Source organism: Cololabis saira, chromosome 8 (genome assembly GCF_033807715.1).
Source record: "Cololabis saira isolate AMF1-May2022 chromosome 8, fColSai1.1, whole genome shotgun sequence".
Lineage (NCBI taxonomy): Eukaryota > Metazoa > Chordata > Actinopteri > Beloniformes > Belonidae > Cololabis > Cololabis saira.
The window spans coordinates 27,306,345-27,332,095 of NC_084594.1; the positions used below are offsets into that span (position 1 = coordinate 27,306,345).

Consider the following 25,751-nt stretch of genomic DNA (forward strand, 5'->3'; position numbering starts at 1 on the left):
GACTGAGCTCCAGACTTGAGGCTCAATCTGCAGCCAGCAGCAGCAGCAGCAGCAGCAGCTCAGCTCCCCTCGCTGAGGTCTGATCCACGTCTCCACTTCCCCCCGGGGGCTCCTTCTCGGGATTAGGGAGAACAAAAGGCGAAACAAGTGCATGATTCCGGGCTGTGGGAGCTCCTCCATCATCACCACCGCCTGTGAAAGAACAGCGGGACTATCCCCCCGCTTTGGTCCAGCCTGCTGGCCTTTCTGCACCCAGGGACCCCCTAATTCAGCCCGGGCTGGGACCGACCCCACTTTCTCCTTCCCCTTCTCATTTCTCCCCCCCTTTTTTTTTTTTTTTTTACCTTGTCACCCTCGGAAAAGCCCCCAGAGGCAGATCTCCGGTGGGGGCAACATCCATTCCCGGTGCGTCTGTCTGTCCGTCCGTCTGCAGCTCCAGCCTGACAGCAGCGAGAGGACGTGGATGCCTGCGCTGCTCTGAGAGCAGACACGATGTTGCGCACCGCGGCCGACGCGCTGGCGGCCGGGCTGCTTTTCCTGGGATTTTTGCACAGTTTGGAAGTAAGCGCTCCTGCAAGGGCTATTGATGGTAAGTGTGATTATTGAGGTAAAAAAAAAAAGCCACTGAGTCTGTCTGAGAGGGATTGCACGCTTTGGTCGTGCTGGTTTGTGTGTGTGTGTCGTCTTGCATGCGTGAGAGAGGTGAGAGTGGACGGCAGCCTGGCGGCGTGCAGCAGCAGCGGGGGAAACCGAGAGCAGACAATCAAGCCGGTTCTTTTGTTTCTGTCACAGCAGTGATCGGACAACAAGCCCCTCACATTTACAGTGTTGAAATTGTCTGCAGCACAGACAGGCCCGATCACCTGTGAGAACCTCCTGCTTATTTAGTCAGTACTCGAGTTGAGGGGGGATGAGGGGGGATGGCATCCCCCCTCATATAAAAACGGTCAAAATCATCCCCCCTTTCCATCCCTTATGTCATTTCATCAATGAATGTGCTATTTCAACATTTAGAGTCATTCCCAGAAAAATAACTTATTTGACAATTTTCACCTGTTTCAAGTAAATTTTCACTTGAAATAAGTAGAAAAATCTGCCAATGGGACAAGATTTATCCTCTCATTACAAGCAATAAAATCTTGTTCCACATGCAGATTTTTCTACTTATTTTAAGTGAAACAGATGAAAATTGTTGTTTTTTCCAGTGATGAGTCTTGTTTTAAGTGTAATGAGATTTTTTTTTTACTAAAATGAGACATTTTAACTAGAAATAAGATAAATATTCTTGTTAAGATTTTGAGTTTTTGCAGTGATCCATTTTACTTATCCTGTGAAGGACAGAGTCATATTGATAAGTTCAGGAAACTGTTTTTTATTCTTGTGTTTTGATGTACTTTATGTAAGCCCAGTGGATATTTAAAGCTTACAGAAGGCTGCATTTAACTGCTGCTATGTCATTCCTGCAGTATTTCTGCTGGTGTTTTGGTCAGTGCTATTATTTGAAATATATTATAATATTTGTAATCAGCACAAATTATCTTTTCACATATGATAAAATCCACCATCCCCCCTGATCTTTTTTTACAACTTGAGTACTGTATATAGTCCATGGGCCAGACCAGATATCAGCACCACTCAAGGTGACAAACTTGCTTATAATTTTTGAAAAGATCCATGTCTATAGATGATATTTTGGTATGATAACCCTTCCTGAGTGGCAGCTGTATCATAGTTATCAGCTCATGAAGTTACCCACCCCCTTCAGAAAATTACATTTTAGATGCTTGTTTATAAAACTAAGCTGGTTCTTTATCTCATGGTGTTTTTAATGTCCTGTATTTGCATGATAAAGACCAGTTTGTGACATCAGCCTAGTGGCTGTTATAGTTTCATATGAGCCTAATGATGCTCCTCTAGTTTAAGGCTCACAATGACCTGTAACAATGATATAGTAGGGGTATATTATACATTTCCTGAATCCTTATGGTCCTGTGAGTATTCCAGTTTTTGTATTTTGTGTCTCTGTTGTTCCTAGATGACACAGGGCTAAAAGATAGTATACCATTTAGGCGAAAATTGTGTAAAAATGTGTGTTTATAGTTTAAAGAGCTGCAGTGAACTCTATGTTGGTCAGAAAGATTCACATCTTAGCTTGAATGAATGCTTATGGTCCCCTTTAAAATGACACCAAAGACAATATTGTGAAACATTGACAGATATCCTGTACATGAGTCTAAACCAGGATATGCACCAGCATCTAAAATGTAATTTTAAAGGGGGTGGGTAACTTCATGAGCTGATAACTATGATACAGCTGCCACTCAGGAAGGGTTATCATACCAAAATATCATCTACAGACATGGATCTTTTCATAAGTAAGTTTTGTCACCTTGAGTGGTACTGACAAGTGAAATTTTGGGCTCTGGTCCACGGACTAATAGGTCCAGACATCTGCTTTGGTCACATAGAGGCAAATGGTCAGTCACCAACCCTCTCTGGTTTCAATCAGTTCATGAGATTTATTTTCATTTTCTCAGTGTACTGATGTGATGACAGTAGCTCCCCCAAGTGAAGCAGCACTGGGATACTTTTATTATCAGGTATGGCTAAAAAAAAAAAGCCTTTACATCCACTTGTGTTTACTCCATACCATCAAATGGCCTGTGAGCAACAGGCAAGTACACAAGGCTCAGCTGTTGTGTTTCAGTCTGATTATACTGTCTGGTGTTAGCAACCGAAAGCAGCCTGGGAGCCAATAGTTATATTGTAATTTGCAGACAGATAGTGAGCAGTTCAAGGCTCCCCCCACGACCTTGTGGCCACACACACAAACACACGCACCTTCACAGAGTGGAGCAAGTTCTGGAAACCATTAAGCTTTACTGTCCAACTTGCGCATTCCTGCGTTTTGTAAGATGGATAAAGAGTGTTATCTAAGAGGATTTGGTGGAGACAGATTTATTAAATAGTTTGAAGATTCAAGGAAAGTGTTATTTTTTTTTTTTCTTGCAAAGAGGTTGTCTTGGAAATAAAAAGGAATATCAAATGCGCAAGACTATTTTGCTGTTGTAAGACTTTTAAATTTCAGTTAATCCAGTAGGAGTTTAAACAGCAAGACATGTTTAAACCACAAGCTGCTTGTTTTGGAAGATTCATCATCAAGTCATAAATGCTTCCCGATGCCTTTGAAGTCATCTCACTTCAGCTGGCAACCCCGTGCTGTGAGGTTCTTAGGGAGCAAAATCCACATAAATTAAAGCCTTGAAGTTCGACTTAGGTAGCCTGCAATCACCTATAGTTGCTCCCCCCTCACCAGCCTAAACTAATGACTGAGAAATCCTGCCCGGAAAAACAAACAACTCCTGCTTGGATTCACAGCTATTGGTTTAGTGAAATCTTCTTCACTCTGAGTCACATTAGTTGCATTGTTTTTGAACTGATGAGTCAGCCTCGTGCAGTATAACAGAGGAGTTTTCCATCCCACTGGGATGCAGAGGTGCATAGTGGGATAAGCTTACCTTTTTGTGAGATTTAGTAAAAGACACGATCATGTGAAAAAAGTACAACCTCTTTTAATTCTAAGCTTTTACATATCAGTTCACAAAAAAGATCATCTCGTCCTTATCGGGGCTTAAAAGGTCCTTATCATGATTTAATAACTTGTGAAACCACCTTTAGCAACAGTAAGTCGAACTAATTATTTTCTGTATGATGCTATCAGTATTTGTTGTTGTGGTTACATTTTTGTCTTGCCTCTTTGAGTTTTCCAAGTATTTCTGGACAGTTCCCATCTGAATCTTTTCTTCAGGTAGACGTCTAGATGTCTAAACACCTTGATTCCTCATCTTCTTCTTTTAACAGCCATTTGGTTTAATATATGCATGTATCTTTAAGATCATTTTTCTATTTTCAGTCATGCCTTAGCTGTTGCACTCCAGAGTCCATGAAAGACTTAGTAACTGGATTGAGTTGTTGCCAATTCATGACCCCTCCACCACCATGCTTGACAGTTGGTATGATATGTTTTTGATATGCTGCGTTTGGTTTTATTGGCGCCAAACATATCCACTTTGGCCTGGTCTGTCTAAATGAAAGTGTTTATTTGTACTGTGACAAACGTTGGACTGAGAATGAGATGTAGCTTCTGCGTTTCTAAATTGTCTCTGAGCATTGGGTTGCATAACCTTGGGTTGAATTCTTGGGCTGTCCACTCCTGGGAAGACTGGCAGCTGTCCCAAAAGTTTTCCACTTGTGAATAGTATTTCTCACTGTTGGAAATTTCCCCACAACCCTTCCCAGAGTGATGGAGAGCAAAAATGTCTCTCTAAGATTATTACTAATATCTTTTCCCTTTGTTATTGTGTTAACACACACTTGAATACTCCAGACCAACAAACTGCCAATAAAAGTCTGCTTTTATCTAGATTATCACACTTGTTGATGTTGCATAACATACTAAAAATGTATTATCACAATAACACCAGTAACATCGGTATCACAAAGACTAAATGTTACAGTAAACTGTAGTCTGTTACTTTCCAGCTCCAGTATATTCACACTCAGAATGTCATTAATACATTTGGTAAACAACAGGCTACGTGGAAGTAGGGATGGGCGGTATGGACTAAAAAATGTATCACGATAATTTCTGGCATTTATCCCGATAATGATAAAAATGACGATAAAAAAATGTTTCTTTCTTTCTTTCTTTCTTTCTTTCTTTCTTTCTTTCTTTCTTTCTTTCTTTCTTTCTTTCTTTCTTTCTTTCTTTCTTTCTTTCTTTCTTTCTTTCTTTCTTTCTTTCTTTCTTTCTTTCAGGCTCATTTCCTTCCTTTTTTCCTTCCTTCTTTCTTCCTGCTCTCTCCTTCTCCCCTTTCCTTCCTTCCTTCCTTCTTTTTTCCCTTCCTTCCTTCTTTCCTCCTGCTCCTTCCTTCCTTCCTTCCTTCCTTCCTTCCTTCCTTCCTTCCTTCCTTCCTTCCTTCACGTACACTGTGCGTGGATTTAACACAGAACCATAAATCAGCTTTACACAAAAACATCATCAACAGGAATTTATCGTTTTTACCGCAAGATGACAAATTCTTACCGTGGGGAATTTTTTTGACGGTTTATCGTGAACGGTAAAATATCGCCCATTCCTACGTGGAAGGTTACTGCAGTTGTTTCAGGTTTTTTTTTTTTTTTTTTTTAATAAAACCATGTTGTTGGAACAGAAATATTACATTTCACTTTTTTATGCCGCCTTGGCTTTTAATTTACTGTCAGGGGTAAATTATTGGTTTGAAATTCACAATCATATTGTAATTGCTATTCTTAACTATAATATTGCATGTTTTCCTAGTATTGTGTAGCCCTATTTGATTATGACCAATATATCAAAACCAATTGATTTGCTAGATTTTCCACACATCTGTATTTTGGCATACTATATGTCATATGTTTTTGTTCATCTGAGGTCATTTTATCTAATTTGAAGATTTGGTAAGAAACAGATTTTTTTTTTCTTCGGTAAGCTGATGCAGCTGGTTGTAGGGGCAGCGTAAGATACTCCACTCCATCTTTTGCAGGGTGTGCCTCTTTTAGAAATTGGTGTTACAATTTTTTTACTGCTCACTTTAGACCCATTCACACTACCAGTTGGTTCCAGCTCCGTGCGTCAGCTTTATGGGAAGCTGGCTAGAGATATTTTTGCTCTGATCTGGATATGTCGCGTTACTGTAAGGTGGAAATTAGAATGACTCACTGAAAGATGACTTTTCAGATTGTTACCACAAAAAAAAAGTGACAGAATTATGTCATGTCAGAGTTTTTGATGTGTCAGTCACTTCAGGCATGCAAATATATGCGTTTAAGCAAATAGGACGTATATTTGTCACAATGTGTCCCTTTTTATTCGGCCAAACTTTTTTCCCCCTCTGTATCGATTCTAATTGATCAATTGTGCTGCCCTAGTGAGCACAAATCAGTTTAACCAACAAGCTTCATGTTTTGTACGACATTAAACTGAATCCCTCCTTTTCAAGCACAGTGAGACTGTTTTTTAAACTATTCGATTGTTTCCTATTTTCAGGTTCCCTTGAACCACATGTACTGCAATTTAAAAACTTTTTTTTTTTAAGACTTTCCTTCAACAGTTTCTTCCATTTTTCAGACTTCTAAAGATTTTTCCTCTAGTTTTGCTGGCCTGTACGCAGCAGAAAGGCTTTGGGGTTGCAACAACCCCTGACGTTTAATTGGGTCTAAGCTGCTCTTTGTTGCCCAGGACAGACCTCTACGAACAGTCACAGCTTGTTCAGAGAGTTCTGCTAATTGGGCTCCCAGTTCAAAAAGCCCTAATAAAATAATTCACATCGCTTCACTCTATGAAAGTGATGTCATTGCAAAAAAGAGATTAGTGGCCCCTTACAAATGTTATAGAGTTTTCCCCAAAGGTTTCAGGCATAAATTCCATCGCCAGAAAATAATGTATTTTTTTCCAACTTGAATCATTTGAACATTAAACCTCATCTTTTGAAGAAGTACAGGCTCCTTCTTTCTTAATTAACTCACCAAGCAGTGGTTTTCTTCCCCTAGCGTTGCTGCTACATTTGGTGGGCGCATTTGGCTGTTAGTGGGGTGACTGTGACATCAGTGACATCTACGAGGCCAAAAGTGTACCACGTTACCGTTTGCTGCCATCTAAGGGAAACAGGAAATCTGGAGTACATTTGCCAGATCCTTCCTGCTGTTCACCTTGTGTCACGTATACCACATTTAAAAGTGAACGAGTTGAGGAAGGCTTTATTTAAAGGCACTATAAATAGGTGGTTGTGATTTGTTCACTGGTTGGTGTTAAGTAAAGCTGGGTTGCAGGAGTAATTTCACCGAAGCAGTAACAATGAAGTCCTGGTCTGTAGTAGGAAACCTCAATGAAAAGAAGGAATATCGTAAAGTGAGGGTCAAAAGTCGTCTACAATGACATCAGAGATGGATAATGTCATACCAAAAATGCTGCTGAAGTTAAATTTGAATGACGAGATGTATTTAGTTTTCTAGGCACTGCTTCTGCATTGTCACTGCAACAGGAGAAAGGTCCGCTGAAGGTATCCTCTAACGGGCTCCTGATTCCTCAGTTTCTCTCTGGAAGACAAGGGAAGTTTGACCCAAACCCATTCAACACACTTATCTGAATCAGTTTGACTGCACAACTTGCAAACTTTCCTTTACCCTCCCAGTTTTCTGGCTCAGAGAGTGGATGCTCTCCAGCTGAGTTAAGCCTGGAATGTACTTGCTATCTATGACACATTCGGTAAAGCATCTTGGCTGCCGTGTGTATCCTGCGTTAACTTGGCACGTCGGCCGTGCACATCCTTGGAAAAAATATGCGACACGCACATGATGCAAGATTAATTTAAACGCTAGAGGCGCTAGGTAGGTGCAGTAGTTGAGCGCAAGTGGGCGGACAGGGAGCTCTGCTGCAGCTATGGATCACTGCATGTGCTGTTCTGTTGCACAAGGGGGGAAATCGGATGCAACAAGTCCTCAAAGAGCAACTACAGTGCCAGACAACTGTTAGGTGTCCCTCGTCATCACAATGGCATTGGTTTAATAACTTAACTATTTCCGATGACGCCGGAGTGTTCTTTGCCAGGACAGCTACGTGAGCAGTTCAGTCCAGATGTGGACACCAGTCTCAAGGATTTCACCAAAAACACTGCACCCTATTTTTTGCTTTGCCCAACTCTGGGTATGGATTCTGCCTCCAAGCTTAGACTTACAGTATTTTGTATACTCCCCATGTAGTGTTGAAGCAAGGAATGTTCATAACACAGTTTGTTGTGTATGTAAATCAACATAAATGCTTGTATAAACTGCGAATATATCTCCGGTCTAAGGCTGGGTGTCATCAAGGACATCAAGATACAATATTTACCTCAGAATACATGGGTCCTGATAACATGAATATCTTGATACAGTGCGGTAACGATAACAATATGGAATGGGAAACTCAAAACTCAAAAATAGTGCTTAAAAAAACAACTTTCTGTGTACCGGCACTTAGATAATTTAATGTTTGGTAGCCACGTCTTGTTATATTTTAACAGAGTTGACCGAAAGTATTTTTGCTCAATTGTCAAATGCTATTCAACATTTTTGTGTACAAATACGCTGTGAAGCCTGATTAAAGGCGTGTGCAAAGCACTAGGGTTAGGGTTGAACTGCAACGTACCAGCTACTGTAGCTCTGCTGCCCCGCTCATGTCAGATCTGTTGTTTATGACAGTGGCCGGGTCTTTGGCTGTTATATCCCACTCCTCCAGCACTGTTCACAAGAACTCTGCAATGTTTCCCCCAATATGGCTCTCGTGCATGGATTGTCTTCAAAACCTGAGGTATCAGCCCCCAGTTCTTGGAAATGTGGTGAGATTTAATTGCGACGTACGATGCCGTGGCTCCGGATGTTAATCGGTAGCATGTGAAGAGATGTTTTAACAGTTTTCTTAATTCATGATCTTGAACACTGCTACGACCATCATGTATATGTCAGTTGGGATACGATGAAGTGGTTCCATCATATTCACCATTAGTGTGAATCTTGGGTTTCAACATCACTGTAAGAGTGCAGCTCTTGGCAAACAAACTGCACCACTGAAATATGGCGCTTTTCCACTAGTACCTACTCGGCGCGCCCCGGCTCGGGTCGGCTCGGGACGGCTCGCCCTGCCTCGTATCGCCTCCACCCGCTTTGTCCTCGTTTGTTTTTCCACAGCCAGGTGAGAAGTGGGGGGGTTGGGGTGAAGCTGCTGTGACGTACTCGATTGCGCAACCCCTTTGTTTGTGTCGGCGCAGATGAGAAATCAGCTGGAGCCGCGAGCGGCTGAGAGTAAAACAGAGCTCCTGGTGGATCTGATCGTTCCTTATCACCCGTCTACATCCCTTTTTTAATTCTCTCGTCAGCCACCAGGTTTATGAACATCTGCACCTCAGAGTTGGATCACCAAACAGACGTTTTGCGCTGTATAATAAAATCGCAGCGAGTCACTCTCGCGCTGACTCCCGCTTCCTGATTCAAACGTCTGACGGCCCCGCCCCCCGACCAATCGGTGGCGTGTATTGTGATGACGTCAGATCCAGGGCCGACTCAGCACGCTTAGAACCTCGGCAGCCTCGGTACAGAAAAAGTATCTGCTTGGCCCGGCTCCACCCGCCTCGGCCCGTAGTGGAGAAGCACAAGACGGGGGCGTGGCGAGTAGAAGCGAGCTGAGTAGGTACTAGTGGAAAAGGGCCATTAGGTAGACGGCAGCTTGAAGGTGGTTTTGTCCAGAGTAGTTATCCTCGGGTCCACAGGTTTCTGTGGAAGAAGCGCCGCTTACATTTCAGCATGGTGTCTATGTAGGTCAAGAATGTTTGTTCGGGTCATCACTTAAGTCTCTTCTGTGGCTTGAAAGTAAATTCTATTCAAACATTTAAAGACAAAGGTGCTTCAGCTGTTTGCTCACTTTATGCTTCAGGTTTAGAAAGACAAGGATGTGCAATATTGGGAGGTGCTGGATTATGGGTATTTCTTTTTCTTTTTTTTTTTCAAAAATATTAATAGATACGCCAATATAAGTGCATTTACGTTGATGGCAGATGCCACCTCATGGTTATTCTGCCTGCCTGTATGTTGGCTTTCTCTCTTAAATTGATATCGTGGACTTCCTGAATTGTATCCAACACATTAATTGAAATTAAAAAAACAAACAAGCAAACCCCCAAAAAAGCAGTCATAATTACCGTTAATCCTGCAGGATTCTTAATCTCGTCAGTTATGCTCAGTGCGCTGTATAAAACACCGGCTTTTACATCACTGTTCTCATCAAATCTTCGTACGCTCTGCCCAGGTAGTACTCCTCTGGTGTATTTCCAGTCCAATGAATCCTTCTCACACAGACGATCCTCTGTTGTCTGGTACATATGTGAAGGGGCAACTATGACCAAGATTTGGATCTGTCTGGGGAGGCTTTACTTCTGAAAATGGGTGGAAAATGGCATGTTTTGTAAAAGTAAAAAAAAAGTTGTTTTACTGTGTTTGTAAAACGAGTGCCGTAAGATGCTCTCATAACGCAGACATTCATTCATAGAAAATCAAGCATGAAAACACATTCTTTGAGAAGCTGGCATGTACGTAGCCCCTGTGTGCTGGATGTATGTGGTCTAACGTGCTAGAACAGCCCTGTGACCCACTTTAAGGCTCCTGACCCGCTGATCGAGATACGCGATCTAGATGGGGCTATTTAGGGACCGAGGATGATGGACAGACTTGGGTGCCACTTGAAAGAATAAGACTGAATCTACTCAGGAATATCATTAACATGTAACTTTAGTATGCTCACCGCAGATAAGCCAGCAACTTTGTCAGGATAAAGAAACTCCCTAATGAATGCAAGCTTAGAAAAATGCAAAGCTGCCTCTGCCAGAATTCTTTGATTTGTTGCGCAGACCGAATGCATTGCCTGGAAAATCTGTCTCATTCCTAAGTTATTAGCTCTCCTGGGACAAAATGACAGAAATCCTTCCTGCGTGATGACCAAAAGGTTTAACGTTTAATCATTTAACACCATGGGATTGTGCTTAATGGAGAGAGAGAGAGAGAAAGAGAGAGACCTATTTTTACATTGCAGCGATTAAAAGTAATTTTGAAAACAAAGTCCTCCAAACACCTTTTGTAATGAGAGTTAGATTAGGAAAGATGGAGCAGGTGAAAGAGCCTCACGTGAGCTGGGGGACAGCTCAGTTGTTTACCCGATGCAGTAAAGGGTTCTGACTAAATGTCACATTGAAAATTAGCTGGTGTGTTTGCAATTTCACACCTGCAAATGATCTTATAAATGACTTCCAGTCTCTTTGATGAGTAGCGTCCTTTTTTAAAAGTACCTGGTGGGTTCAGGTCTAGACTAACTTTCTTTTGGGGCTGGGTTTAAACGCTTCTCCAACTTTGGAGCCAAAATGCAGAACTTCAGCATTGTGTCCAGTTAGCTCTTAGTTCATTTTGTTTATCGGCAGTTTATTGTCGGATAGGTAGGAGATTACTTTTTCTTGCAGCTTTACAAAGTGGCACAACAAAAGCAGACGGTGACCCAAATTCAGCCGCGGGCTGGAAAACCAAAACAATGGGCCGAATAACGGTGGAAAGCTCTCGAAGAGGGGAAGAGATCAGCCCAGTCAGGTGACAGTTCTGTGTGGATTGATCACAAAAAAAATCACCACAAGTAATCATGAGATTATACTGTTAAAAAGAAAAATCTAAAAACACTGCAACTTGTTTTATGTTGTTGCTACAAGTCAAATAATTATATAGAAAAAGAAAAGCCTCAAGTTTAAAAGCCCATCTGTAAGTGAAACCATACGTCTCTCCTTTCTGTAAAGCACATGGGAGAACACGTTTAAACAGTTAAACCTGTAACTCCCCAAATATCTGTTTGATCCCGGGCCGATCCAGGTGAAAGTTCAAATATTCTTTGTGGATAAAAATAAATGATTAAACGCTTCAGCTGCATAAGTCACATGAAACATTCACACCTGGAATCTGTGTGTGAAGCAGAATAATAAACACCTTTCCCAACACCTCATTCATTAAAAAAAAAAAAAAAAGCCACAAAAATATGCCAGTTTACAGGGGTCCTTTTCCTTTTAGCTTCGTGGGTTCTACCATTCATGGGATTTATCCCATAACCCTAAACTGATGTCTCCTGAGTGAATCTTGAGAACATGTGTCAGGATGTGATCCAGATTTAGCAGACTGGGCCGAGCTTTCCTGGTCACGTAATCCATAATGAAGGTCAGGTGAGAGATTATTTCCATGCAAAATAGAATATGTTTCTATGACTAGTTTCAGTTCATTATTGCACTTGATAAATTCCTTTAGTCGCATGTAGAACATATTATTCCACTCCAACCGAAGGAAAAGGGATTTCATTCAGTTTAAAAAAAAAAACTTTTTCCCCTCTTTATTTTTCCAATCTTGGTTGCTGTGTTTTTTTTTAGTTTTTTTTTTATCGTTATTAATTTAAAAATAATTTGATATATATTTTTTCCTCAAGAATGACAAGAATGATAGAGAAAACACTTTTTATTGTGAAATAATTTCCTGACCTTTTTTGATATAACTGCTTCACTCATTGAACTATTCCAAAACACACACACACACACACACACACACACACACACAGACACACACACACACACACACACACACACACACAATGAAACATTATTTTGCATCATGTAATGGGGATTTGGATTTACTTCCAAACTCTTTGTCTAAAACACAAAGTACACAGCCTTAGATTTAGCCGTAGCGCCAATGTGACACCAGACCTCCGATCAGTTTTCATTCTGTGGCAGAAATCTCTAATGAAAAATGACTCAGTACACCCAGCAAACACCGACATTGGAGAGATGTCCATGGCTCTCCATGCTTGACAAGCATTCTCAGGTGATATTATGTGCAGTGTTTTACTTTGAATATAACTGAAGTCCACTGGAAACAGTGTAAAAATAATGTGAGGATTAGTGTAGTTTATCCTCACACTTTGTGTTTAGGGTTGTGCGGTCTCTTCTGTTATGTTGGTAGTTTGAGCTTCTGGGAAGTGAGCGGGTGGTTGTTTGCTCCGCTATTATTAGCCGACACAGACCACAACTAAATGCAATAGATTTCATAAACGTCCCTTGACACGTCTGTATTTATATAATATGCATAACTTGTTTATTTGCATGCTAAATTGGGTGAAATGGCTATCGGGGTGACCTAAATTTCTTACAGGGACAGTTGGACATTTGAAACAAATACTCAAGAGGACAGGCATCATTCTTTGCACGGTGCAGTAGTCACTCTGAGTTTCATCAATGGTAGCAAACAAAGGCATTTGACAGTGTCCTTAAGAGTTTAACGCGGGTTCAGGTCAGGAGATGGCATCACCTTTTATTCAGAGGCAGCCCGGTTCATTCATTCGCTCTGTTTCAGGTGTTCACTGAGGTGCAGAATGGCTCTTTAGGAAACACAACTACCGGTACAAAATAAAAAATGCAGTAAAACCAAAACTAATCTTTTTTCTTTGCAGCACTTTGTTTTTCTGTTTTAACCCCAGAAAGCAATAGCCTATGGATTGCTTACATTTTAAAGACGATACGAAAGCCCCGGTATTGGACAGTCCTGTGACATGAATCTTGACTTGACTCCCACAGGAAGTCAGTGGAAGAGGCAGATTGAGTTTAGTTGCTACTTCTCAAACATCTTGGTTGAGCTCTCTTTACCACAGAATTTCTGCAAAGAGCAGCCTTCCCGCCACCCCCATTAACAGATAAATATTTCAAGGTTCCCCTTTCTTCACATGGATGGCAAAAACAGACATTTCCAGAGAATGTAGTCTTGATGCACAGAGCTCAAGTGACCTACTGAGACTTGAAATTTGTACTGGTCTTATGAAAAGGCACTAAAGAATTTCACATAATCTCCTTTAATATGTTTCCCTTGGTAGCATACTAAGAAGGCTTAATTGTCATTTTCTCTCTGCTGCGTGCAGCGTGTGCGCTGGTGGTGGTTCAGCGAAGGGATTTGTCTAAGCGGACTGATAATCACGGATCACACCTTTTGCTTCGTGTCCCTACTGTTTGATATTTGTGTGGAGGTGAAAGACGTGCTGGTCTCCTGCCTCACAGCTCCCAAAATAAAACTGGGCCGAAGTACAAACAGCTGACATGGTTGGTTACCGCTCGGAACTCGAGACGTGGTGAAATCTCAGCCAGACATCCAAATAACTCTTAATGAAGTTTGATTGGTACTCTTCCCTCACGTTGCACTTCAAGGTGAAGCCCGGTGTTGCTTGTATTCCTGATGTTAATTCTCTTCATTTTAAATGCATAAATAACACAACTGAGAGCAGAAAAACCATCCTGAGCGAGGCTGATTCTAATATTCATCTGGAGGGTGGACCTAATGAGCCATTTGCTTTGCTGTTTTTTGATAAATTCACACTTCATAATGTCGAGAACATCCGTCTTGAACGTGCATTTTCTTTATCTCCTATTCTCGGTGCTGATCTGTGTTTCTTCTCTGAACTTTTGTTCTTGTCTATCGTTATCTGTTCACCACAGGCCGGCCTTTCGCAGCTTCTGCTGGAAAGTTTGATTGATGAGGCGCAGCTGGGGCCTCTTTTTCTCTGTTTTGCAACATGAAAAGTTGTGAAAAGTTTTTCCCTTCCTCCTCAACTCTCTCTCTCTCTCTCTCTCCTATTACAAAATCCTGAAGCATTCATGCCTCAGCTGCAGAGGTGGATGAGGAGGTGGCAGACCACAGCAAAAACAGGCCAATTTCCTCTTCCCACATTTTTTTTAAATGCTTTGCAGTTCCCCTGAAAGGTCAACAAGATAAACAAGAGTCCCTCTCTGCGTCTTCTCTCTCAGACGGTCCTGTGTGATCCCGTCTGACTCTCACTGCAGTTTGCTGTCTCATTTTTCGATCTGCTCATCGGGCCATTGTCTGGAATGGGATGGATGTTCAGAGGAGGAAGGAAAAAAAGAAACATTAAACACTTCGTCTTTCGTTATCTGAGAAATGTTTAGAAAAGTTTTTTCTCAGTTTATCATTAATCCCCATGAAGAATTCCTGATGGGTTATTCCTTATTATATTTTGTTAAGAGGTTCAGCAATGGGTCAGTGTTGGTCTCTGGCCTTTAGTTTGAAAAAGAAAAACAGAGTTGGTGTTTTATCTCTTGCTGTCATATAAATCTGTCTCTCTCCTAAATATTTAAAACATGATTAAGCTTTTGTGTGTCTTTCTCAACCGTCTTGTCCCCTTGAGAGCCTGCTGAGGTGTTTTATTCAACCCGGTCCGCCCTATCTTCAGTAGACTAAACTCTGTATCTTTTCCCATTAAATGATTCAGCATCCACTGGGGATGTTTTAATAACTTCACTGTGCATTTAGCCGACATTCCCACGTTGTGCCTTCACACTGCCCTCCAGCTTTATCAAACTCTTTTTAGCTTTTGGATGAAACAACAATGTATTATTCAGTTTAACAGGGACTTGCTTGTTTTTTCTTCTTGAAAGTTTCACATTTTCTTTCAAGAAGTTAGGATTTTTGTTTAATTTAAAAATAAGGTCATTAATAAAAAAAAGAAGAAGAAACAAAGAGTGACCGTAAACAACTTTGACAGTTTCTCCAATAGTTCAAAATGTTAAACGGCCTTTTTCTCTTTGTGTCGCAGGAAATCCCCAAATAAGGGTTTCCAGGTGACAACATAGAGGTATTTGTTCAAATTAGAATATAGCCCCCTTAAAGCCTGGGATGTACTTGCAGTTCAGACCGTGTACGCATCATGGCCGCCCAGTGTATCCTGCGTTCATTTGACGTGTCGACTTGTACGTTCTCAAAAAGACACTGAACACGTACGCGGCCTGCAGTTCTCGCTCTGGCCACCAGTGGCGCTGGTCCCGCTCAGATACCAGCTGGTCACAAGTGACGACGCAGAGGTCGCTGGCGCCCTTTCCTTTGTCGAGATCACAACCAAAGCAATGTTACAATCTCCTACATCATCCATTTATGCTTCTGCAAATCAAAACAGGGGTAATAAATAAATATCAGTTGATATCAGATGTCCAAGTCTGGTCGAAAACGTACTCCTGCATTGGGACTAGGGCTGTTCGATTTTGCCCAAAAATAAAATCTCGATTTTTTTCTCTCAAAATCCGATTTTCGATTACGATTACGATTATTTTGTGAATTGACAAAAGGCAAAGAAATGATTTCAAATTTGCTGTTTTTTTATTGAACATTTGCCCCATTGGGCTTTAGGTGCAAAATTTGCTCTTATTAAACCAAAAATGAATGAATAAAGTGCAAAACTCTGTAAAATAACTTGAAAAAAAGTTTTAAAAAATATAATAAAATATAAAGCTTTATCTCTGAAAAAAAATCAGCAAATCAGCACTTGCAAACATACAGTAAGTTATATTTCCAATTAAATAAAACAAGACATTTTCTAATTAAACTAAACTGGGTCTTTGCATGCTAAATAATAATGCAACCCATGAAGGAGGTAGAGGTGTGTAATGTCAGTCATTACATTTGCTATTCACATTTGCAAGTTTTTTGCAAGGAACACGAGCCGGTCTACCGCATCTGGCTTGAGGGATGCATGTTACAACGCCCCCTCCTACACTAAAGAGCCTCTCCGATGGGGCACTTGTCGCAGGTATTGAGAGGTATTTCCATCAATCATTAATATGGTATCAATCATTAATATGTGTGCAGACAAGGTTAAAAAAAAAAAAAAAAGTGAAAAATCGATTTTACGATTTTCACGTTTTAACATCGTTCTAATTACATAATCGCGATTACGTTTTAAAATCGATTAATCGAACAGCCCTAATTGGGACGGTTGTTCGTTTGGCAAGAAACCAGATCTAAAACGTCCCGCTGATGCAACATCAAAGTATTTCCCGCTTGGTGCCAACTAAAGCCTTTTTTTTTTCCTCGGGCCAGGAATCCCATGACTTGTCTTTGTCGTTGGCTTCATGTCTTCACTGCTGACACCAGTGACAGATGAAGGCTGCGCGCTGTGCTTTATGACCTTTAGTTTAGCCTCTAACCTGCATTAATCTTCACAGGCCTCGACATCCTCGCCGGGGTGATGCGGCTTCGACCATCACTGGATGGGATTTGCCGTTTCAAGCGTTTATTTTGTCTCGTATTATCTGAGAGACGCGCACACTGGCGTGGCTGTAAGAGCTTCGGCAAGTTTCATCGCGACACAATATTACATCGATTAGCTGGATGGCAGGTCAATGTTGGACTGTATCAGAAAATCTGCTACAGTATTTGTTTTATATTTATATTTTATTGTTGCAGTCTTGTTTATTTATATTGCTTTTGATGACAACATTTTGACACACAATTACAGTTACCAACCACATTCATTATATCACAGTAACAAAAAATATATTAACATTTTATTTCTGGCCTAAATTAGACAGTTAAATGAAAATCCTTTAATAAAAAATAGATGACAAAAAGGTCACGTATATTGATTTCTGATTGATTATTTTCATTTTGAATCAATGCTTTCGGATCATTCATCATTTTAAAAAAAACTGATATATTGAGGTAAAGTGATGGATCATCACATCCCTAACAGCAGTGTTTCTTTTTACTTACAAGGATTAGCTGCAGCATCACATACATTTTTCTGAGCATCTAAATCAGATCAATGAGAGAAACATTTGATTTAAAAAAAGTTTTCCAGCTCTGTGAGGGGTTTGGACATGAAGACTTCGGTGACAGGAGCAGCGAGATGTTAGTCTAAATTAGTCTAAATGTTGGAAAATGTTAATTCAATGGTATTTAAAGTCCTGTCTGAATGATCGCGTTTTCTCTGTCCTGCTGTGTTGATAAAGTTTTAAATAAATTGGTTTTGTGCTTGAAAGCAGAATAAGTGGAAAATAATGAGCCAAGATTATCCTGTTGGGTCTCATGAATCAAAGTCCCGTGATTTCATCATCCCGGTCACAGCTGTGGCTCCGGACGATGTCCTGCACATCTGCGACTGCGCACTTCCTCAAAACTACACTATTTCAAACTCCGTTGTGCTCAGGTTTACTGTAGAGAAAAGCCCCGAGGTGGGAATATCCAGCTCATTGACACTTGAACGATAGCTGCCCAGTCTAAGAATACCAGTGAGATGCCGTTCAAGTCGCATTCAGCAACACTGGTGACTTTGGTTTTCTACAAGTTTAAGATGATTATTTTTTTAACGCATGCCATCCTTTCAAACACTGGTGTGTGTGACAGAGGCAGCAGTCTCAGTGTGTGCTGGAGCTTTGTAGTGCCCGGTTGATCTCAGAGGACAGTCCTCCAACTTATTTATAGCTCTCCCGTTGGTGTCAGAGGAAATGATGCAGCGGCTGGTGGTGTTGGGGGGGTTAGGCTCACGTTGGCCTCAAAGGACTCTTCCTCTCAAACTGGCTAGGGTTCTTCCCAGGGGACCAGCAGACAGCAACAGGGTGCAGACGGCAGTGAATTTGTGGTCTGGCCCAAGTGGCAATGACCCACATCGTCTTCACACAGCCTCAGATTTGGTAAAGATACAGTCGCTTATTGATAGCATGTGTGACATTCCTCCATCCCTTCTCAATAGTCCAGCCGAGCTGGGCGAGTCCTCAGATCTTCAGGCCTGCTGTAGCTGTGAAAGCCCTTCCCCCTGTGAGCGGTGGCTCGCTGACCGCTCTCTTTGCTCTCACTGCTACAGTCTAGTCAGACCTGCTCATCTCTTCACCGTACAGCTCACCTCCATTCTCTTTAAGTCACCATCAACTTCTTTTCCCTTGATGAAACAAGTCATTTCCACTAGGGATGGGCGGTATGGACTAAAAAATGTATCACGATAATTTCTGGCATTTATCCCGATAACGATAAAAATGACGATAAAAAAAATACCAATTCAACTCCATCTTTGTAACTATAAATCTATTTCGCTTTCTTTCTTTCTTTCTTTCTTTCTTTCTTTCTTTCTTTCTTTCTTTCTTTCTTTCTTTCTTTCTTTCTTTCTTTCTTTCTTTCTTTCTTTCTTTCTTTCTTTCTTTCTTTCTTTCTTTCTTTCTTTCTTTCTTTCAGGCTCATTTCCTTCCTTCCTTCCTTCCTTCCTTCCTTCCTTCCTTCCTTCCTTCCTTCCTTCCTTCCTTCCTTCCTTCCTTCCTTCCTTCCTCCTTTCCTTCCTTCCTTCCTTCCTTCCTTCCTTCCTTCCTACCTTCCTTCCTTCCTTCCTTCTTTTTTTCCTTCCTTCTTTCCTCCTGCTCTCTCCTTCCTTCCTTCCTTCCTTCCTTCCTTCCTTCCTTCCTTCCTTCCTTCCTTCCTTCCTTCCTTCCCGTACATTGTGCGTGGATTTAACACAGAACCATAAATCAGTTTTACACAAAAACATCATCAACAGGAATTTATTGTTTTTACCGCGAGATGACAAATTCTTACCGTGGGGAATTTTTTTGACGGTTTATCGTGAACGGTAAAATATCACCCATTCCTAATTTCCACTAATTTTTCTCTTTTCTGTTTGGAAAAATGGGTTTTCATTTGTATATTTATTCAGTTTATATGTGATCGGATCGTCCGTGAGAATGACCACGGTGAGTTTGATCACGGCCTTTGTCTATGCTTCCTTTCCTTTTTCTCTCGTCTACCTGTCCCTGCGAGGCGTCACGTCCAGCTCGCTAACCTCTTGACCTACTTCCCCCCCTCCCTGCTGTCAGCGGCAGCAGCTCGTGGCTGAGTGCGAACTCCTCCCACAGTCATTATTGGAAGCGGGGTCAAACAGTTGCATATGTCAACATCCAAGCAAAAACGAAACAGATACGGAAACCTGTCGCCTCCTCCAGCTGATGTCGTTACTCCTAAAACAAACGGACGGTAAAGAGGGAAGACGAGAGGTGAAGCAGGAATTCAGTGCAAGCCTGGCTGCAGTTCATGAATAATTCAAGACCCCTGTGACTTCTGAGAGAGATAAAAAGACGCTCCTCTGCTCACACATATATGCACACAATCCCCAGAATCACGGAGAGGACGCTGCCGCAGGAGTGTGCGCTTGTGTCCAGGGATATGCCAGATTTAATTCATGTCATTATGTTGAGCCTCATTTCAAGATTCCCTTAATTACTCCATAAGTAAATAAACTCGTCCTGTTTATTCTGCTTCATCCCCTCATCCAGACCTATACCATCTTGAACTGTTTCATTCGTCTTGCTGCACTGCTAGTCTCTTCGTCTTCAGTCATCAGGGATCAGTTTGCTGCAACGTATAGAGACGTCTGTGTTCGCACATCGGTGATGTGTGGCCTCTCCTTTTGAAATATGGTCGCTTGTGTCAGAGGGCTTTAGTCGGGCATTGATTCAGAGGCAGCAAAGATGTTGGAAGAATAACCTCTAACTGCTGGTATCAACATAATAAAAAGAAGGGAGTGTGTTCAGGGAGACCCAGAGATAAATATCATTCTCTCACATGAAAGAAAACATGGCATGAAAGAAAACATCAGTTTATCATTAGCCCCGCGATGCAAACACTCGACAATTCACGAGTAAATTTCATTTACATTTTGGTTTGCTTGTAGATTGCTTCTAATGAGAACTGGCAACATGTTAGGTTTATGTAATGAATTTTAATGTGTAAACAAATTTGGAGCAGCTTGTGCAGAACGCTGTTAGAAATCAAGCCTGCAGACAAATTGCTTGGTTTATGTCTATCAAGGTTTGTGTGCACATTTTCTAATGATGACATTCACATCATGTTTGCTATTAAAAGGTCTTAAAGTTTTGGCCCCTCTATGTCAAAGTTGCTTCAGCTGGCGGCCTGCTCTGTCACAACTGTCATTTTCACTCGGCGACGGTGCCATCTGCTTGTTCGTGTGATCAAATGGTGGTGTCGTAGCAGCACGCAGGTTTCACTGCGTGCTTTCAGATAACATGCCTGTGTTGCTGAATCCAGGTGTTTACAGGGAGACCTTCATCATGAATCTCCCTCACTCAGATGTGGATTCAGTGGCTGTGACTGCCTCTGCTATTGTCTCAGAGCTAGGGGTGGGCAAAAATATTGATACGGCAATATATCGCGATACATAGTCTCCCGATACGATATCGATATTCAATGTATGTATCGCGATATATTGCCGTATCAATATTTTTGCCCACCCCTAGCTGCACTTTATTTTGTGATTTCAGTGTGGGTGAGACACTGCATTTTATTTAGAGTATTTTGTATCTAAGAATAATGCACACACTGCACTTTTCATTGTGTTTCAGTGTGTTTTTTTATGCAAAAATGTTGCATAATTAAAATGGAAAGTTTGAATTACATTGTTTTGACTCCAATGAATTATCACTAACATCTGATGTACATATATACAACTTTGATTTTAAGATGTGTAATGCATTTTTAAATTTTTCGGTGAACTATGTAGAATATCGTGAAATATCGGGATATCGCAATATTGTATCGTATCGTGGCTCAAGTATCGTGATGCGTATCGTATCGTGAGGTCCTGCCCAATACCCACCCCTACTCAGAGCTGAATGTTACTCCCTTCTTTATTGGATGTCCGTTCATGGCTTCTGCTTCCAGACATTAGATGTTTGGGACTCAAAGGACATTTTTGTTGAATTTCTTTACACTTACAAAGTTAGAATTACTCAGTAGGGATCCTATCCACCCTCATTTCATCACTAGCCCCTTTCACACAGCCAGTTCGAGGCGGGAACGTTGCGCCTTTAAGCCGCCTCGCTGTTCTGTGTGAAAGTCACGGAGGCGGAATGGGGGGGCCAAGTGGCCCCACCAATAAGCCGGCAGCGGAGGTAGTCACAGAGCCGTCACAGAGCCGAAACGGGGTCTGTGTGAATGACACAGCCGGCATGCCGGCATGCCACTAGACGCTGACGCTGTCGTCACGCCTCTGATTGCGGAACGCCGGCATGCTGTGTGAATTTACAGACGGGAGCGGCGTTATGCCGGCGTTGTATGGTTCTGTGTGAACCAACAAAGGCGGCGTATTGGCAGGACTTCTTTACACCAATATTGCGGAATCTCTGTGTGAAAGGGGCTACTGTAACATCTTAGTTTAACACATCTGTTCGGCTTTGAGAATTTTACATGCTCCACCTCCCATGTCTGATTTTGTTGTGTTTTCTTTGGCTGGGAACTTGTAGTGGACTCAGGACCAGGGCCTCTTCTAGAGGGGACTGTGAAATTCCCCACAGAAGAACTGCCTTTGAACAAAATACACTTTCTGTGAAGGGCAGTAAATTCTGGAGCACTCTACAGCTCACAATACGAGAATGGATGAAATCACATTTCTGGCTTCTTAAATAGAAACCAGTTTTGTGATCATTTTTAATGTGTAAACATTTATTTCATGCATTATTTGTTTTATTGTCTTGTTGTATTGTGTATTTCTCTTTTAACTGCCTATGGGACTACAGATGCAAATGAGCTTGTTGGCTATAATCCGGCGTGTTTACATCTGTTGTTTATAGACATCCGTTAACGTGCACTGTCTCTATCAAATAAACCAATAAATAAATAAATCCGCACTGGCCCTCAGTGGGATGACATTTAAGTTATTTCAGAGGCTGGGAATAGCTATTTATTTTAATTGTTAACATTCATTGACATTTTACTGCAAAAATATCTTCCATTCTCATAAAAAATTGCTTCGATTTGACTTTGTTTTGATATCCATCAAAATTTGACACTGTTTACCATCTAATTATAGACATAGCACTGATTTAACTTGGGAAGGTTCCTTAAACCCCCGGATTTTACATTTGTTCAGTGACAGCACAATTTTCCAGGATGGATGGCAGTAAGATGTGGCTAATATCTTACTGCCATAAATGAGTTTGGATGTGGAATCTGGAGAAGGGAAGATATGAAATGTCATCAGGTGGGAAAAAAAAATATTGAGCTGCAGAAGTTTTTCAGAAGTCTGGAAATTCATAAACACAGACAAAAAGGTAGGCTGCTGGCTGTTAGACCACAATAAAGCTTCACTTGTTTATGAATGATGTGTGGTTGTTGGAAAACATGTTCTCCAGTTCTGGAAAGTTGTCAACGTCTACTAATGTAACCAGTTTTAATGAAAGTGATGAAAAATGTTAAAACAGATTCCTGCAGCTTGTTTAGTGATTTGCGGTGACAAGTTGACCTTAAATAGGACTGAAGTGGTTATTCAAATAAAAAGTTTGTATGAGAATTAGGGGGAAAAACAGAATCGATAGGAAAACATTCTACTGATTATTCTGTTTTTTAAAGGATACAGGTTAGTTTCTAAAATAATAGTTTCAGCCAGCAGAATGTCATTCACATAAAATACATATTTATATATATATGTATGTATATGTATATATATATATATATATATATATATATATATATATATATATATATATATATAATAGATGTAGGTACTATAATGTTACTTCTTGGTAAAACTAACATTGTGAGGCCTCTGCTTTAGGGTTTTAGCCAGCTCTTTCTTGGGTTGCAGACATGTATTTTGAGTTACAAACCTAGAACCCACACACACCCACACACTTATGGGCTCTCAGGGTGGGAGAACAGCTCGCTCAAGGTTTGCAGCCCACATCCTCTCCAATGTTGAGGTGTCCCTGGACACGACTGAGCCCCAAGCTGCTTCCAGTGGCAGCAGCTTGAGTGGTAGCTTGTACATCGTAAGTAACATTTGAAACCATTGATAAAAACCAAAAATTCATTGGGGCGATTGATACATTTTTTTTTTAATTAAAGGAGAATATGTACGATTTAAAATTTTCTCACAGGATGGATGTGCCTTATTTGTAACCATATATGGCCCTGACTGTAAATCAATCACACTAGAAATGAATTTATTGCTTGATAAAAACTGTCCTGTACAAAATAATTTACCTCCCTCCGAGTTGTCATGGGTGTGAAATCAAACGATTGAGACCAAAATGTATGTTGTTTTTTTTCCACCAGGCTGTAAATATGTTTATTTCTGTTCTAAAGTTGGACATTTTAACATGAGAGTCAATGAAGATGGACTCGTTTTTGGAGCCACCCTCTAGTGGCCAGTTTGGAGCTGCAACGAATCTTAGTTCCCCATGCGCCTTCCTCTAGACCAGGGGTGGGCAATCCTGGTCCTCAAGGTTTTAGATGTCTCCCTGCTTCATTGCACCATGATACAAGTGACTGTGTCCTTAACACAATTGTGCAGACCTTGATCACAAGCTGATGACGATGATTAATTAGAATCAGGTGTGTTAAAGCAGGGAAACATCTAAAGCATGCAAGACACAAGAAAAGTAGCTCACAGAGCGACCATGTATATGGAAAAGTAATGATTGAATTGCATTTGAAGGAAAATTAGTCACAAGTCATAACGCTACCAAGTTACTGATTAGAAGATTTAAACTTGGTATATGACATAACACAACCACTTATTGATTTCTTGACAGAGGTTGAAATGTTTTTGATAGGTTTGAATAGTTTGTATTGAAGGTTTTAAGTAACAGTTTTGAAGTATATCCACATGGGCTTCACTTTTGACACATATTAGTATTTGTCTTTTATCCACAGTCCGTGGGGTGACTGTGCGTTAAAGTCAATATTTATCTCAAAATGCAAACCATGAATAAAAACACAACAAATTATAAATTCTTTTCCCGCGATGACAATCACAACATATCACTGTAAATTCTTCAATTCATTTTGTGGTTATTTACAACTTTTTGAGCAACAGACTGCATATGTAAAGCGTTTAGAAGTATAAAAGTGCAGTGTCTCATATCACATACATGTTGGCAGTGTTGAGTGACAGCTAACCATGTTCTTCCCCTGGAGGCTTAAGTGAATCTGGGTTGTATACATGAGCGCTGTTTAAATGCTTCCTGATTGGTTCCCGAGTCTCCATGTGTGAACTCATCGGTGTCTTCTGGATCAGTTGCATCAAAGTTTTCCGTGCATAGATTTGTAATCACTGCAGCAGGTTGTAGAAGTCTGGATAACAGGTGATTCTCCTGTAAACCCTCTTCTCAAAGCGAGCATCCATGTTGTTCTTTTGCTCCTAGTGAAGAAGTTTTTTTTTTTTTTTTTTTCCCTCCTGTCCAAATAGTTACCAAATATTTGGCTGCACACGATGGCCGTTATAACATGCACAGTGCCCGAGCACAATTGATCCCTTAAAGGTATTGTGACATCATTTTTAACATGCTTTTAACACTATTAAAAGTCTTGGCCAACATCCCTCAAATGTGTCTAAAAAAGTGTAACAAGAAAAACTTCACTCTAGTACTCTATTCCTGGCTTTTTATTACAGTGTTTTTTTGCGCCGTGAAAAACGATTCCTTTCCCCCCTTTCCTGTCAATCATTGCCCCGCTCCTCCTCCAAACCTCCTCCTCCTCCAGCCATACGCTCACAGCGGCGTCGGGTTTTTTGGTTGTAATTGATGTCAAGACACCCAACAAAACACAAAAAATCAAGAAAAATTTGTTTTTCATGTCACAATCCCTTTAAGGTTCCCTTTGGTTTGATTAGAATAATTAATTGCTTCATCTGAACAGGATAAGTCATATAATGCTATAGCAACAGCCGAGTGTGAAAGGTTCGAACTTGAATTGAATTTGTTTCATCAGTGCCATCATTCTGACGTTCAATCAGAGAATGATGTCAGTATCAGCCCCGATACTGATATTTGGATCGAATCGGTGCAGTTGCCAGCTTAAAGTAACTCGTGCACGAGTAAAAGACTAACACGAGCGCGAGTTTGAGCCACTGGGGGAATCGGGAGGGAGGATCCATGTTGGAAAATGTCCAGCCTATTTTTACATGTCCTGTTTAGTCAGTTGTCATCCTAATAGGTAAATGTCAGGGTAGATGGAAGATGGGATGGTAATTTACTGAAAAGGAAGTTGTTTTTTTAAATAACACTAAGACTTGCTTCACTGCCTTCATCCTGGGAAATCTGTCCTGGATATTTAGTTGCAGCAACATCTTTTTGCAAAAGTTTTCCTGTCCTGCTCAAGGGATTGGGTTTTTTGTAACTTTTCTCCTTCTCCTAATATCAAGAAGCAACTTTCCAGAACCTAATTAGGGCCAGCGAGGGCCGCTATTGAGTCTAAAAACAAGAAACAGTGCTTGCTAATGAGACCTCGTGGATAAAGATCACTGACACTGTTTTTTGTTCAGAAACCTGCTCATTTGCTTCTTTGTT

General features: G+C 40.9%; 1 protein-coding gene across 1 annotated transcript in view; it reads left to right on the top strand.

Annotated features, from left to right (window-relative positions):
* The first annotated feature begins 40 nt into the window (after nucleotides 1–40).
* Nucleotides 41–25,751, top strand: part of LOC133448724 (low-density lipoprotein receptor-related protein 1-like) — a 118,624-nt gene continuing 92,913 nt past the window's right edge. Inside the window, exon 1 of the mRNA XM_061727530.1 lies at nucleotides 41–589. Coding sequence (XP_061583514.1) covers nucleotides 493–589 — 97 coding nt within the window. The 5' untranslated portion in view covers nucleotides 41–492. The remainder of the gene's footprint in view (nucleotides 590–25,751) is intronic.